Source organism: Panthera pardus, unplaced genomic scaffold (assembly GCF_024362965.1).
Source record: "Panthera pardus isolate Hobbes unplaced genomic scaffold, ASM2436296v1 HiC_scaffold_25, whole genome shotgun sequence".
In the NCBI taxonomy this organism is placed as follows: Eukaryota; Metazoa; Chordata; class Mammalia; order Carnivora; family Felidae; genus Panthera; species Panthera pardus.
The window spans coordinates 59,719,411-59,735,925 of NW_026526821.1; the positions used below are offsets into that span (position 1 = coordinate 59,719,411).

At 41.0% G+C, this 16,515-nt stretch overlaps 1 protein-coding gene and 1 long non-coding RNA gene across 11 annotated transcripts in view; one reads left to right on the forward strand and one right to left on the reverse strand.

Annotated features, from left to right (window-relative positions):
* The window catches only part of LOC128773506 (uncharacterized), a 31,508-nt gene extending 26,175 nt beyond the window's left edge, over positions 1 to 5,333 (reverse strand). The window contains exon 1 of the long non-coding RNA XR_008417815.1: positions 5,224 to 5,333. This is a non-coding gene — a long non-coding RNA (uncharacterized LOC128773506). The remainder of the gene's footprint in view (positions 1 to 5,223) is intronic.
* AFF3 (ALF transcription elongation factor 3) overlaps positions 1 to 16,515 on the forward strand; it is a 570,287-nt gene that overhangs the window by 435,675 nt on the left and 118,097 nt on the right. For all 10 annotated transcript variants that reach the window (XM_053890583.1, XM_053890586.1, XM_053890587.1 and 7 more), the window contains one exon: positions 12,870 to 12,921. In XM_053890583.1, coding sequence (XP_053746558.1) covers positions 12,870 to 12,921 — 52 coding nt within the window. The remainder of the gene's footprint in view (positions 1 to 12,869; positions 12,922 to 16,515) is intronic.

Genomic DNA, 16,515 nt, shown 5'->3' on the forward strand with positions numbered 1-16,515 from the left:
TCACATGAATGTACATTGGGAAGGACGTCGGAGAACTTGTAGTGGACACAAGAGAGAAATACAGAGATGCTTCAAAGCCTGGAGAATAAAACTTATGAGGAAAAATAAAGGGGCCAGGATTGTCTGACAAAGAAGATGGTTATTTGTGCTCCCACTGCTTATCAGTTTCCTAGGGTTACTGATCTGACTTTCCCTCCAATAAGCAGTGAGCCACTTGAAAGCAAAGACTTTTTCAACTTTGTATCACTAGCACCTAGAATACCCTTGGCTCTTTGGAGATGGTCAATAAATTAAGGAGTTTATGTTCTCTGTTAGAAGAAGGGAATGGACTTAGATTATCACATGCAGATTGTTACAAGACGGAATGGGTAATAAAATACCAATAATAATACTGAATATGTATTAATTATTGTGTATCAGGCACTGCAAAATGTTTTGTGCATTTTCCCCATATAATTCCCACAATATTCCTGGGAGGTAAACATTCTTATTTTTCTGTTTTAAAGATGAGAAAACTGGGGCGCCTGGGTGACTCATTCAGTTAAGCGTCCAACTCTTGATTTCAGCTCAGGTCATGGTCATACAGTTGTGGGATCAAGCCCCACATCAGGTTCCACACTGGGCATGGAGCCTGCTTAAGATTCTCTCTCTCCCTCTGACCCTACCCCACTCATGCATGCTCTCAATCTTTCTCTCTCCCTTTCTCTCTCTCAATAAATAAATAAGTAAATAATAATATTAAAAAATAAAGATGAAGAAGCTGAGACCGAGCAATTCTAGGTTCTCTGCACAAGGATGCACAGCTAGAATGTGACAGGGCCTGAATGTACATCAATAAACCAGGCTTTCTGACTTCAGAGTTCATGCTCCTAATTACCATACGTGTAAGTCAGAGTTTGATCTGGGAAAGAGAAACCACTCTAGGTATTTTAAGTAGAAACGCACTTAAGATACGGCATTAGTGGCTTCCAAATTCATCAGGAGGGTTAGGGTAGTTATAGGCATGGAGCCACCAGGAAATGGGTAAAAGCAAGAGTTACAGAAAGGTGCTAACAATAATCTCAGATGTCTGCAGCACCTACAGGTGCCAGAATGCCTGGAAGCTACTGACAAACAGCACATCTGCCATCTGCTGAAGCTTATGTACGGCTTTCGCTGACCTGGGAGCATTAATGGCTTCCATTGCTCTTTGACCTTCCGAACCCTATTCGATGCTTCTCACTGGTGACATCAAACCCAAAACTTCTGCAGACAGGGAATGTAGTTCCCAGGCCTCCAGCACACTGTGTTATTTTGTCTTGGAGTTTGGGGACTCCTCCTGAGAACTTGAAAGGCAGGATAACCTATAACCTTCTTATTTCCTCCCAGGGGCTGAAGAAAAGGCCAGAAAATAATCTCAGGTGCCCCAGCATTGTCCATGGCTTCTGAAAACAACCACTGAAGAATTCTAAAACACTAACAATAATTCCTTAACTCATTAGTATTGATGGCTTTGTCCCTTATCTTAGGCATTGAGGAAAACACACCTCTCCCTTGGAAGCTTTCTTATTCAAATGGAAGGGGAGGGGAAAGCTGGAGCCAGAAGAGTTGACAAGCAGCCCTATATAGTGCTTTAATTCTGTTCAGTTAGAGAGATGTGAAGAATTCCGTCCTGTGAATTGGAGATGGTCCCAATGAGAAGGTGATTGTTCACTTGGAGTTGAGGCCGTGGTTTTTAACCCTGACTGAACAGTAAATTCATCTGGGCTGTCTGTCAAAAGCACTGATGCCCATGCCCAACCCAAGACCAGTTAAATCAGATTCTCTGGGGATGAGGCCCATGAATCAGTTTTTTCTTTCCCCTGTATCTATTTCACTCATCTTCTAACCCACCTCTTCCCCTCTACCACCAGTTTGTTCTCCATATATAAGTCTAATTTTTTGTCTCTTTTTTTCTTCAGTTGTTTTGTTAAATTTTGCATATGAGTGAAATCATGGTATTTGTCTTTCTCTGTCCAATTTATTTCATTTGCATTATATCCTTTAAATTCATCCATGTTATCACAATGGCAATATACCCTTCTTTTTATGACTGACTAATATTCCACCATATATATACGCACCACATCTTTTCTATCCATTCATCTATCAGTGGACACTTGGATTACTTCCATATCTTAGCTATTGTAAATAATGCTGCAATGAACATAGGGGTGCATGTATCTTTTTGTATTAGTGTTTTCATTTTCTTTAAATAAATACCCAATAGTGAACTTACTAGATCATATGCTAGTTCTATTTTTAATTTTTTGAGGAACCTCCATACTGTTTTCCACAGTGGCTGCACCAGTTTGCATTCCCACCAACAGTTCATGAAGGTTCCTTTCTCTGTACATCCTTGCCAACACCTGTTATTTCTTAGCTTTTTGATTCTAGCCTTTCTAACAGGTGTAGAGTAATATCTCATTTTGATTTTGATTTGCATTTCCCTGATGATGAGTGATGTTCAGCATCCTTTCATGTGTCTGTTGGCCCTTTGTGTGTCTTCTTTGAAGAAATGTCTATTCAGGTCTTCTGCCCATTTTTTAATTGGATTATTTGTTTTTTGGTGTTGAATTGTATAAGTTCTTTATATATTTTGTATATTAACTCCTTATCAGATATATCATTTGCAAATACCTTCTCCCATTCAGTAGGTTGCCTTATGATTTTGTTGATGGCTTCATTCACTGTGCAAAAAGAATCAGTATTTTTTAAAGCACCTAAAGTAATGTTAACCACATCATTGAGAAACCCTTACGAGGCTTTGCAGTTGCCAAGGTGCTTTCACCTTATTTTCTCATATGAATCAACTATCATCCCATTTTATTAATGGGTAAACTAAAACTTCAGAATTTAGGTCCAGAACTATTGAAGACATGCAGCTCTTCTGACTCTTGCCCATGTGTGTGTTATATAGTGGTTCCCAAACTTTGCTATAAATCAGAATCACCTAGGAGGCTTTTAAAAACATGGCTGCCCAGCTCACACCCCTGTTACATAAGAATGTGGGGGTGGTATTCTTCAAAGATCCCAAGTGATTCTGATGTGCAGTGAAGTTTAGAAACCACTGTGTTATGCCATACACAGGCAACATGTGAGGTGGGTATCACTTAAAGTGCACTCATTTGCTAATTAGGAGATTATGCTTGGTTCTCTTTTCTAATTCTAACATTTTATCAGTTCAAATAAATCTCTCAATTAGGGACACTTAGCAGTTAACTTATTAATAACAATAGCCACAAAAATGCAAAAACTGGCATCATGAACCAAAGAACAAATCTTAACCTACTGGATGTGTAACCGTTTTAGGTTCAGTGTGTTCTTATTGTCAAAAGTTATCAATTAAATAAGCTAAACATTAGTTAGCAAAGAGAATAGACAACCAGCTTATTAATTTATTGACAACCAATTAATATTCAACATCACAAACATAAGCCATATATGTGCATATCTCATTTCTCCTCTGGTTAGGTGTAAACATTCCCCTGCAAAGAGGGTTAAATAAAGAAATACCCATCATCGAATCTATGCAGCCAAGAAAACTTTATGTTCCCAGTCAGGGTCCTCTGACCTCTCTTCTGGTATCTACCTGGAAAAGGATCTTATTCTTTCACATGCTGTACTTGAATTTACTCAGCCTTAGAAATTGAATCCTCTAAAACCGAGGACACCAAGTTCAGAAACTAATTTTCTAGAAGTCCTTGTAACAAACAAGGATAGGAATTTTGAAACTGTCTTTGAGGAGAGAGCTTTTCTCTATTAAAGTGCTATTTCTAAAGCCACGGTTGTTTTTTGATAGAAACGAGAGAGTCCACACGGCCCTTTTCTCCTGTACTTCTTTCAGGAAGGAGCAATTTTAAAGTCTGATGTGTTCACAGAATGCTTCATTATAACTGTGGCCTACATTGCCCTAAATGGAAAAGATGGAGCATTTTCATACTTTCATGGTCACACAAACTGGGTGAACATCTATGAGATGTTCAAGGAAAACGGGCCCAGCATTCTATTTCTCCTAGACGGAGAATTCCCTCTGGGCCACTCAGCATCCCGAGCTAGAACTGCAATTCCAAGTGAAGAAAAAAAAAAAAAAAAAACCAACCAGCACACTTTTAAAAATATACAACTTAAAACAAAATCTAGAATTCTTTAAATAACTTTTGGGAGCTGTGTCTTTACTATCTCTAAGAGAAGCAGGTATGTCAGAGCAACAAGGGTAGACGTCCCTTGCACAGTCAGCCTTTGACAAGGTGTATTTGCAAGGCTGCCCACTGTTCTGGTTTCCTAGGCCATGGCTCCCAAACACATTGCCCTGAGCCTACCCCTCTTGTGGGCCACCTGCAGCTTTGTGCAAGGTTCTGCTTTCCAGTTCTTCTGTGAAGCCAAAAGCTTACATGTAATTAGCATCATCAGAATTAGAAGCAGAATGGGTCACTGAAACATTTAACTGACACAAAATGGACCTCTGGGATTCCAGTCTCCGCCAAGGGTAGTCAGTGGAGGCTACACATTTATGATGATTCTAACCAAAACCTTCCCTTTCTCCTCCCTCAGTTCCTTCACATGCTAAGTTACCAGGATCTTTGCCTTCATAGGCTTGTTCATCGCACCCTGTCAAGTGCAGGCAAGAGTGTTAGAGATTGACATCTGAAATAGGCAATGGGGGGCTGAGGGCTGAGTGGGGTGGGAAAAACAAAACCTCTAGATATCTGACCACCCCTCACCTTCTATGAGCATGCATTGTCCAGTATAGGAGCCACTAGCCACATGTGGCTAGTGAGCATTTGAACTGTGTATATTATCATTGAAACGATATGTTGGCTTAAATAAAACATACTGTTGGTTGGTTTTACTTGTTTTTCACACCTTTTTTAACATGGCTTTTACAACTTTTTAATTACCCTTTAGGCCCACAGTATACTTCTGTTGAACGGCTTGAATAATGGCTGCTAATGCTTTTAGCTTGAGCAGCTGAGAGTGATCTTGAAAAGGGACACACTAAATATTTAAAATCATCTGCCAGCATATGAATTACTTATCAATGCCTAACGAATTACAGCAAAACTTAGCAGCTTCAAACAACACTTATTACTCTATAGTTTCTGTCAGTCAGGGATCTGAGTGTGGCTCACCTGAGTCCTCTGGCTAAGGACCTCTCACAAAGCAGCACGGGGTCAGTGGGTCTGCAGTCCCCTCAAGGCTTACCTGGGAAAAGACCCACTTCCAAGCTCACTCATGTGGTTGCTGGCAAGATTCAGTTCCTCCTGGGTGGCTGGGCTGAGGACCTTAGTTCTTCCTTGGCTGTTGGCAGCAGGTTCCCCTCAACTCCCTGCCATGGGGATTTCTCCGTACAGCAGCTCACAACCTGGCAGCTTTTTCCATCCAAGCAAGCAGGCATGAAGAGTAAGAGCATGCATGCCAACAAGCAGAGGTCACCTGAACTCGCAAGTGACACCCCATCCCTTTTGCCCTACTCCATTTACTAGAAGCAAGTCACTAAGTGCAGCCACACTCAGGGGAGGGGAGTGCATGAGGACATGAATACCAGGAGGTGGGATCATTGGGAGCATCTTGGAAGCTGCCTACCACAGCCAGATAAAGAGGATCCAGTTGACATTATATTTGTCCACCTCATAGTTGTTCTTAAATGCCATGTACGTACCCTGATGGATCTAATGTGCTGCATTCATATTTGCTTGTTGATGCATAAAGAAAACCTGAAATAATAAGAAACTATTATTTCTTATAAGAAACTGTATAAGAAACTATAGACAATGGTGATTTTGGGGGACAAAAGTAAGAAGTAAGAGGATTGGAACAAGGCTGGGAGTGAGACATTTCACTGGACACCTTTTCCTTTTTTAAATTTTTTTTTAATGTTTTACTTATTTTTAAGACAGAGAGAGACAGAGCATGAGTGGGGATGGGGCAGAGAGAGAGGGAGACACAGAATCTGAAGTAGGCTCCAGGCTCTGAGCTGTGAGCACTGAGTCCGACGTGGGGCTCAAACCCAGGAACCCGTGAAATCATGACCTGAGCCAAAGTCGGACGCTTAACCAACTGAACCACCCAGGCGCCCCTGGACACCTTTTCCTATTTGGAGAGTTCTGAACTATATGTATGTATTACTTTTTTAAAAATATCATGAGAGTGAGGGAAATAAATACCTCTGTTCCCCCAAGCACTCTGTGCTTGGCTGTCACCCTTCCTTCGTGGGGCAGGATAGAGTCCCTGATTTCAATCTGCCTCCTCTAGGACCTTGAAGCCCCTCGAGTACTCTCTCCTCCTCACAACTTTTCCTGAGCCCCCTGGTCTCCAGAACTCATCCCACCACTGACTGTGATTTTTTTTATTAGTGTTGATTTTCATTTTCCTTTGATTTCCATTTATTCTACATTAACATGCTAGATATGAGATTTCAAAGACATTTGTCTCGTATCTCACCAGGGTTTAGCAGGTTTTCTAAATGAGGTTGATTTTTTGTGAGAGTCTTAAATAGTAGGAAATGAGATACTGGCCCCCAGGGAGGATGGGCCTGTGTAGAAGGTAGCAGGTGGACTCAGCTTGTACATGGGAGAAAAAGACCACTGGAACTTACCATCTGTAAGGAAAAGTAAGGTCACAAACAGAAAAGATACAATGCACCTTCACTCTCCAAACCAGGATGAGCGTGACAGAATCAGAGAGCTATTTGTGATTTCATTGACAACCAAAACAGCCCCAGGCAGAAGAGGTCCAGGAAGGAAATATATGTGAACCATCTCTCTATGCATCAACATTGCTTCAAAAGATGTAAATATGAAACCCTGGATAGGAAGATATCAGAGTTGAAAACGCTTGGGTCATCTAGACCACACCCTTTGTCTTACTCCTGATTTCTCCATTTGTTTCCAGACTAAGTTACTTCATTTGTACCTTGGATGCATTAAATCACCAACCCCCAGTGTGAGCCTATCCTAGCCTTCCTGGCTCCCAGTCGACTGGAGTGATATGAGCTAAATTCTTCTGAACAAATGCAGAGGAAAAGTGGTTACCTATTTATGAAAATAAGCCCAGGCAGATGGTAGCACTGACCCTGACAGAGCAGTGGACTTCAGACAGAATGAAATGTGTTTTATAACTTCCTCCCCATGTTCTGAGCAGTAGAGATGATGGCTTGGGGAATACCTGCAGAGGGGTATACTTGCATAACGAGTAGGCTATCGTGCACTGCTAATTGCTAGAATAGATATTTGCATATATGAATATGTTTAATGGGGAGTCATAAACATTTGTCTTTGGCTTTAAATTTCAAATAGGTGGAGACCATAGTAGCACCAGATATAGAAGCAAATCTGAAAATCAAACAGCCCAATTAAAACTCAGATTTTTTAAAAGCCATTAAGATCAAGCAAAATGAAATGAACTTTAAAGGGCTAAAGGATTCAGGTCTGTTAAGGGCCCCAAATGGCAAGTAATTCCGGGGAAATCCTATTAATTAAAAACCACTGCTCTGTGAAATGGCTGCCATTACATTTGAAGGCAGTTAATGTGCCCGTTTGCAATACCTGTGAAGAAATAGTGGAGCATTAGAAGCAGTTGACCATCTGCTAAGGGTAGGCTACTGTTCCTGTTCCCTGGAAAGTGCCGTACCTCAAAAATGTAAGGACTAGCAACAACATAAATTTGTTGCCCAGTTAAAAAATACTACATGTGGGAAAGTTGCCACAAATATTAAAGTTGTAGGGGTTTTAAGTTCTCCCTTTTATGAGAGCTCCTGAAGATCCCATCAGAGGAGGCAGTTGGGTTCTGTGAGAACTGTGTGTGCCAGAGCTTCACAACTGCAGGCAGTTTGTAAATGGCGAGAGTGATAGTGCCAATGCAAATGTAATAGCCCTGGGAGACAGGGTGCCAGCACCCCCCTCACTGGCACACGGGCAGAAGAAGGAGTAGAAGGCTGAGAGACCTGATGCCAATCCTGCTGTTGGAGAGGCAGTGTTGCCATTCATCCCTCACTTGCGGAAGAGACCCCCAACACCCACCCGCAGAGGTAGTACTTGGCACACACACGGCAAAGTGGCTTCAGAGCTCCAAAGCCACTCTGTCACACCCTCTCCTGTACGCAGGCCGCACAAGGCCCCCTCCTGTGGCTCCAAACCTTTTGACCTGTACCAGGTACTCGTAGGGCATGGCATAACATACCTGGGACGGTAATTTTAAGATAAGAAACTGTTGTCTAATGCAGTTCCCCAGTGAAAAATAGATGGAATCTTAATCATCAATTGCATGTTTAAAACTCTTGCCCGAGTCCTTTAACATCTCAGTTCTTAGTTACCTGGTTCAGAGGGAAGTCACAAGGGGTACCACCCTGGAGTGCCTCTGACAGCAGTTTGACAGCCCCTCTGGTGTTCAGGGCACTGAGTCCAGGTTTCTGTTTACCTCTGGCCGCACCTCTGCTCCCTGGTCATCCTTTGAAAAGTTTCATTTTATTGTCTGTTTTATTTCATCATCCCTGTTGTCATCACTTGGTGGCTCCTGCTGAGGGACTGTGGCCACGTGGCTGACCACTGGCCCTCAGAGCAGATCTCCTTGTGCACTGAGGGTGACAGGAATGTTTACTGTCCTCTCTAGCTGTGAAGCCACATCCGATCAATCAACCGTGGCAGCAATTATACCCTAAAATACATTACCCCTCTAGAGAGCCTCATCTTTTCTTTTCAGAAAAGAAAAATAGAAAGTAAGGGGGGAAAAGGTATAAAAAAAGTAGAAAGCTCTATTCTGGTAAGTAGAGCTTAGATTTAAGGCATTATTATAGAAATATCTTTTCTCTCACATTGTTTACCCATGCAAATTCTTTAAATGCTCTAAGGCATATCCCTCAGAGATAAAAGAGGAATATTAGTGAAAATGAACATTTATTGAATGCTCGTTCCGTGCCAGGTTCTGTACTAAGCACTTTCCAAGGGTTGTGTAATGATTTCTCCAGAAAACCCGTTAAGGCAGGTATCAGGTCACTCAGCTAGGTGAGTGGCAGCGCTACGTTTCATACTGGCAGCCTGACTGTCCCAGCAGCCTGCTGGGACCACCACAGCCTGCTGTCCCAGCAGCGCCCACCTCAGAGGACTTGCTGTGGGACTGAATGAGGTAACGTAGAAAGTGCTTTTAGCCAACCTGGCACAAAGATCCATTCAACGCTGAGATCTGCTCCTAATCAAGAGTTCTGGAAGGGGAGGGGCTAAGGGAGCATGAAAGGGAGCTGCTTTCTCGCTGGGTGGGCATCATTGGCTGGAAGAAGGCTGGGTGGTGCTCAAATGTAAGGATGCAAGGGTGCGGCAGGTGCCCACGTGAGCCACCATGACGCCGAAGCACAGGCTTCATGGGCTTATGTGCATATGACCCATTCCAAACTCTGCCTTCAGCCCTTCAGAGCATTGCCTTCCTTTTTCGGAAATAGAGTCAGAGACCCTAAGCCCCTGCCTTTTGGCCTGGCCAACACTTAATTTGGATTTTCTCTCACTTTTGGCTTACGCCTTTGTAGTTGTTTGTTCTTGTTTAATGTACGTATGCCAATCTTTTCCTTTCAGAAATAGACAGATGATAAAAATGTTCTCAAGTGGGTGGGATTAGAGTTGGGGATTGCAACAGTACCATTTGTGTGTTTAGCTGGAGGTAATCCCAGCCTGCAGTCTACCTGCCGCACACAAAACACTGACATTTCTTAGGATCTTGTGGGGGTTACAGCATTTTTCTTCTCTAACCACATTTCATTGTTCAGCTATAACCTCAAATACACACTTTGGCTCCTCTTCCCCAGGTCTGTTTAGCCAGACTTGAAGAACGCACTGAATGGAAACAAGCACTCACTTTGAAAGTTGAGTCATGGGGATTCTGCTGTGACCATCAGAATAAAACAGAAGGGCTGGTCTGTATTCTTGGATGGCCTTGAGCATCAGTTTCCTCAGCGTGTCTGTTGGGGATTGGGCACAGGGTGGCGGCGACTGGCTGTTCCAGGTCTGTGGTTGCAAGTGTTGGTAATAGCGGCACCCCAGGATTGCTGTGGGATTATGTATGAGCTGTTTGACTTAGTGTTTCATTGCCATTTCGACATATTTCAAGATTCTGAAGTTTCATTGGATTCTGACTTCTCTGGAAGTCTGTCTTGAATACGAGGTATTTTTACATTCGATCCTTTGTTTTTAGATCTCAGCCAGAAACACAATAAATTCATTTTTTTCTCAATATAAAAAATTCACAAGGCAAGGTGGATCTCTGACTGCCTTTCTTCTGGAAGTGATGACAAAGTAGAAATGACAAGTATAGAAATGACAAAGCCAAGACCCAGAGGTGTGACTTACCAGGGATCAGAGGATATGAGAGACAGTATGAAACTCAAACAAACACGCATTGATGCATGTACACATTTTAGCACATGCTTAAAATAAACAAAAATAAGCTGTATTCCTACCTTAAAAGAGAACCTCACACACTGTTTTTACTGTTGTGGTTACTTTCAGCATTGCCAGCCTCGCGTGGTGACCGAGTCACATGGCTGGTGTGCAGCCAAGCTATGATCCCTTGCTTTGGGGCATGTTGGGATTTCTTGCTGTGGTTGACAGTGGCCTTCAAGTCTGTGCACACTATTGCCTATATAAAGATGAAACTTCTCAGTCACCCTTGATATGACCTCCATCCAACAACAAGGGGGTTGTTAATGATGATTGTGTGTGTCCTGCCCCCTCCTTCTTTCCACCCACTGACAGGACCACCCACACTTAGAACACCCAATGCTTGCAGGGCAGTCCTTGAGATTAAACCAAATAGCTGTTGGCAGTTTACCTCTAAAGAGGGAGTGAGGGGTGGAGGCAAGAAACTATCCTGCTCCTCTGGGGTTTTTCATCAGAAAGGCATTTGTGCCTTTTGGTAGGAAAATAATCGTGGGGAAGGTGCCCCAGCCCAGCCAGCAAGCTGGTATTGTATTGTGTGCCATCACTGTGCTAGTCACTGGATACTCAAGGACAAAGAAAACACAGTCCCCTTCCTACATTCTTCCTAAACAGTGCTCTAATAAATTACCAGCACGTCTCTTCTCTTTGAAGCCAAGGGTAGGAGTTTATAAGGTCAAAGGAAATGAATGGCAGCCAAGCGGATATAAAGGGCAGTTGTGGATGGAGCTCTGCAGTCTTTGCTGATGTTTTCTTGGTTTGCCTGTGGTTGAAATAATAAAAGAGTGATACTTCTCCATATTGGTAGAATAGCCATAGCCTGTGAAAAAGCAGATCTGGTGTCCTAATAGTTATGGTTTAAATGGTACACCAAAAATTGCTTAGAAATTTCTCAGTTTTCAGAGACTGAAAGTCTCAGTCTCACTCTATGACAAATAGAAGAGTTTTTCTACTTTACAAAGTAAGGGGTAATTTTATTCTCTATACTCATGGAATCTTAATCAGGATTGGGCCTTAGAGATTGCCCAGCATAACCTGTCATTTTACAAATCAGAAAATGGGACCAAGGGTAAGGGAGTTAAGTGATTTTCTCCAAACACATGGCCAGTTGGGACAAAACTAGGTCCACGCACTGCCCCAGCAAATCTTTACCCCAAGTTCACCCCAAAGGTCACTGAAATTACTTATAAAAAATATTCAGAGGAATATACTGATGATGGGCCCACAATTGGCCTTTAAAGAAACGAGGCACATTTTAGGGTAGAGTCTTTGGAAGGTGACTTCAAGGAGAACAATGAGGCCTGTCAAGTATATGGGTTCAGTGGCCTTCAGACTGATTCCTGGAGCCCCAGGATCTATCACAAATGGACCCTTCCCCACCCCCCACAGAACAGCTCTGCTTTCATTTGTGTTATAGAATGTCCTTCTGAGATTTCTTTTGAAATGAATTAATCTGAAAACTATTATTCTATAAACAGTTCATTAATGGTAATAAGAATACAATTTTATCATCATCAGAAATAATAGGGTTTGATTTTTTTTGTTTGTATGTTTTTACTTTTAACTCTTACAGACCCAAAAGTATACTTCCCCACTGCCTCCACCATGGCAAATCTGAGACACCAGGGAGCACTGGGGAGTTAGTTGCCTTCACAGAGTCTTTTCTAGAAAGTTCTCTCCTGTTGAGTTTTCCTCATCCAGCAGGATCTTCAGGCAGATGTCTTCTCCAGATCTTTGGCCGGTGGAAGACCTAAGCAGCCAATGCTCACAGCTCTAGTTTGTTGTGTTATTGCTGTCGGAAGAGTTTTACTTGCTCTCTCATTGTTTACCTTGAATAGTAAATGGAGACATAGCATAGCACCTGTCACATGGTAAACACTGAACAAATACTGTGGAATTAAAACTTCACAACCAAAAGCTTTATTTGATTCTGTTTGTTTAAAACCTCATATTCTTGGGGCGCCTGGGTGGCTCAGTCGGTTAAGCGTCCAACTTCGGCTCAGGTCATGATCTCACGGTCCGTGAGTTCGAGCCCCGCGTCGGGCTCTGTGCTGACAGCTCAGAGCCTGGAGCCCGTTTCAGATTCTGTGTCTCCCTCTCTCTCTGCCCCTCCCCTGTTCATGCTCTGTCTCCCGCTGTCTCAAAAATAAATAAACGTTAAAAAAAATTTAAAAAAATAAAATAAAACCTCATATTCTTGAAGCAACCCATCTTACCCTATTAAGGACTGTTAAGAGGGTTAATTTTCATGATGGGGCAGTTTGTTATTTCCTAAGTACATCAGAAGAAAAAGCTTAAAAAAAAGGGTTTTTTTTTTTTAATTAATCAGAAAACAGACTTATGGTTAAATCATTACTCTAATAAAGATATTTTGGTACTGAATTATTTTGAATTTGCTAAGTATCTATACCTCTTTGTTCCTTTTTTCAGAATGCTAGAAGATGACCTTAAGCTAAGTAGTGATGAAGAGGAGAATGAACAGGTAAGATTTTCTTTTATGTTACTGTCTTTTGAATGTGACACAGCATTGCTAACTCGGTGGGTATTAACTGAGTCATACACACTCTAAATTGTGGTGCTCAAGGATGGTGGGTGCCTTCTGATAATTATGAGCTTCCATGCCATTGGGCCAGTCCATTCAACTATCTTAGTCTTAATTTCCCTTAAAACTGTGATACTGTGATTTTTATGTCATTGAAACCAACAATGGGTACTTACAATGAAGCTAACTAGCATTAGACTTCAGTATAAAATAGGCCCTTTTGTCATTTTCTTTTTCTTTTATTTTTTTGGCAAAGCTCATTGGTCTTCTAGAGATCAAGCTTGTGACCTAACCTCATCAGCATGCAATAGGCAAGCTGTAATATTAAATATTGAGAAACCTTATACAGATATTATTAACATTGAGAAGAAGCAAATGTGGAGGTGAACTTCAATGATGAATAAAAAATAATCATGCTCTGAATAGGCTGTTTGTCTTAGATGATAAATGTGCTTAAAATGTTCTTCCCTGGTGTTGATTTACCAGCTCGAGACATCAGTCAGGGGTTTATAAATACTCTTCTGATCAGTCAGTTAAGGTGGAAAAATATCCACGTAACATTCATTACTTTCACTTCTGCGTTTCAGAAAATGTTTGTATTTTTTAAAGTAAGCTTGAAAACACAAAAGATAGATTTTCCTACACTTCTGTTTCCTTCTTATTATCCGTGTGGTATTTTGTTAAATTTGGACAAATGTGGTAGGTATAAAAACAATCCAGAGAGTTTTTTTCAGAGGTTATTTTTACATGTGATATAAGACTGGGTGCAATTGATCTTGAAATAGTGAATTTTTATAAAGGTGTCATGGTGTGCTATACGGGTGATTCAGCTGTCTAACCATGCAAATGGAAATAATGTACAAAGAGAGTGTGCAGAGGTGAAATAAAATTCAAAAGAACATTTCCAGGAAGAGCATCTAAGCAGAATGTGGCTGTGAGGTCACAGAGTTTGTTTACCTTGAAGAAGAAAGTGAGGCACCAAAGAGGGGCCTGGGTGTGAAGTAGAACTTGAATTGAAACTAGAGTGGCAAGTGGAGAAAACCCCAAGTGAAGGAAGGTTAATTGAGCAAGGTGAGCTGCTAGTGTTTGGGTTTTGTAGAGAGTGACTACCATGTTTCTAGTGTGCATACCAGGAGAGTCAAGTATCTGTAACATGGCAATCTTGGCAGAACTGAGAATGACTTCACTCCTAATTTTGGTTCCTCATCTATGTGACTATTACCTAATGATTTCATCTTATCATGTTTTTTTTCCCAGCGAGAGTTTCAGATAGGTACATTGTGGATTAAGTAATATCAGATGTGTAGATTATGTATACTTTATATTAGAAAGGGATTCACAGAGTATTGCATTCAGCAAGCTTTCTTAATTTGGAAAGAATTTTCCAGAGTTATTTCCAGGAAATATTTCCACTGGAAACTCGATTTAAAAAAAATTATTTATCAAGGATATACCAGACACATTCTGTAAGGCAGTAGAAAGTTTTCGTTGAATCATTTTGCTTTATTAGCTACTCCTTTCTAATCTGTAGCCATTGATAGTATTATATTGTGAATATATAGGTTAGATCATTTATTCTTATATTTGGTGCCTGTGTATGTACACCTTTTCTCGTTTGCAGTGAAAACGGCTGACAGAATGAATGATTTTTATACAGTAGTGTAATTAAGACTCCAGACAGCAGTTTTGTATGTGGTAGTTTAAGTGATTGCTCTAACACTAATTATATTAAGTTATCTTGCTTTGGCCTATAATTATAGCCTGCCCTAATCACAAAATCATAATTTCCATGCTTTAGAGAAGACTAATGATATGGTATTATTTTCCTCCAAGACCAAAATATGACTGTGCCCCTAAAGACTAGAGCCTGTGCACACATGCAACATGCATACACACACTGCATTTCTCTGGCATTGGGAGATAATTAAACATTTAACATAAATGCTCTTGTGAGATGTAATCAGAGTTTGTCCCTTAACCCAAAATCTTTCAAAAATGTATGGTACATTTCCCTGCCTCAATAAATGCAGTATACTAACCTCCTTAGCCTTCTCTTACATGATATCTGGTTGTCCTTGTGAATATTGGTCCCTTGCTGTGACAAAGAGATACCCACAAGAGCTTCAACTTGCTATGCTGGTTTACCCTTCCTAAAGTCACCTCAGACTCACATGCATTTGAGTACTCTATCTAATGCTTCCTTTATCCTCATTGCCTCTGTGTTCTCAAAAATGAAGACACAGGCTAGTTTAGTGAGTAAGCCCGGACTGAGCAGTCCTGCTCCCTGGGTTCAAATCTCTGCTAGTGACTCAGTAGCTTTGCAGCCTCAGCCCAGCCCCTAAACTGTTCTCTGCTCCAGGGTCACCATTTGTAAAGTGGGAATTAGTGTTAGATCCCCAAAGCCTGCCACTTCCTCAGGACTTGTGCTCTACCTGTTATCTTCACATCACCAGATCCACTAAGCTTTTGGTGTTTTGCATTTTAGTCAACTTACAATTGAATATACCATACATAGAGAAAAGTACACACAATCTAAGAATACAATGTGATGAATATTCATAAACCACACAAACCCATGTAGTCAGCACCCAGATCAAGATACAGACATGACCAGCCTCTCAGGTCTCCCATGTCCCTGTCCAGTCACCATCCTCCAGAAGAATAAGCACTCCTCTGTTTTTCTAATACCCAGAGGGTAATTTTGCTTCATTTTGAAATTTATATCAATGGAATCATACAGATTCGTTGTATCCGTTGTATCCGTTGTAACAATGGAATCTGTTGTTTCTGGCTTCTTTCACTCAGCATTATGTTTGTGAGACTCATCCATGTTGCATGTACTTGAAATTTGTTCATCTTCATTACTCATATTTCTTCATGTGCATATAGCCTAATTTACTTACCCATTCTACTACTGATGGGCATGAAGATATTTGAGGCTATTAAAATAGTGCTATTGTTAACATTCTTGTACAGGTCTTTTGGTGAGCATATGGGAACATTTTTGTTAGGTCTACACCCAAGAGTAGAAATGCAGGGCCATGCCGTATGTGCGTGCACAAGATGAATATATCATCCCAAACCATCTTCCAAAGTGGTTTCACCAGTTGGCATTCCCATGAGGAGTATAAGAGAATTGCAGTTGCTCCTCATCCTCACCATGTTTCTCTTTCAGGGTCATGAGCAGTGTTCTGAAGGTGTCTATTTTTGTATTGTCTTTGTCTGGTTTTGAAATAAGGACAGTACTGGCTTATAAAATGAATTGAATAGTGTTCCCTGTACTTGTTTTTTTTTTTTTTTTCCTGAAGAGATTATATAAAAGTAATGCTAATTTTTCTTTAAATGTTTGTCAGATTTCTCCAGTGAAACCACATGGGCCTGGAGATTTTTAACACTTAAAAATTCTGTTTTCTGAATAGTTAAAGAGCTATTTGGACTACTTCACATTGGGTAGGTTATGGCACTATGTGCTCTTTAAGTAATTGGTTTATCATGTCATTTAAGTTGTCACATTTACATGTAAAAAGTTCTTTT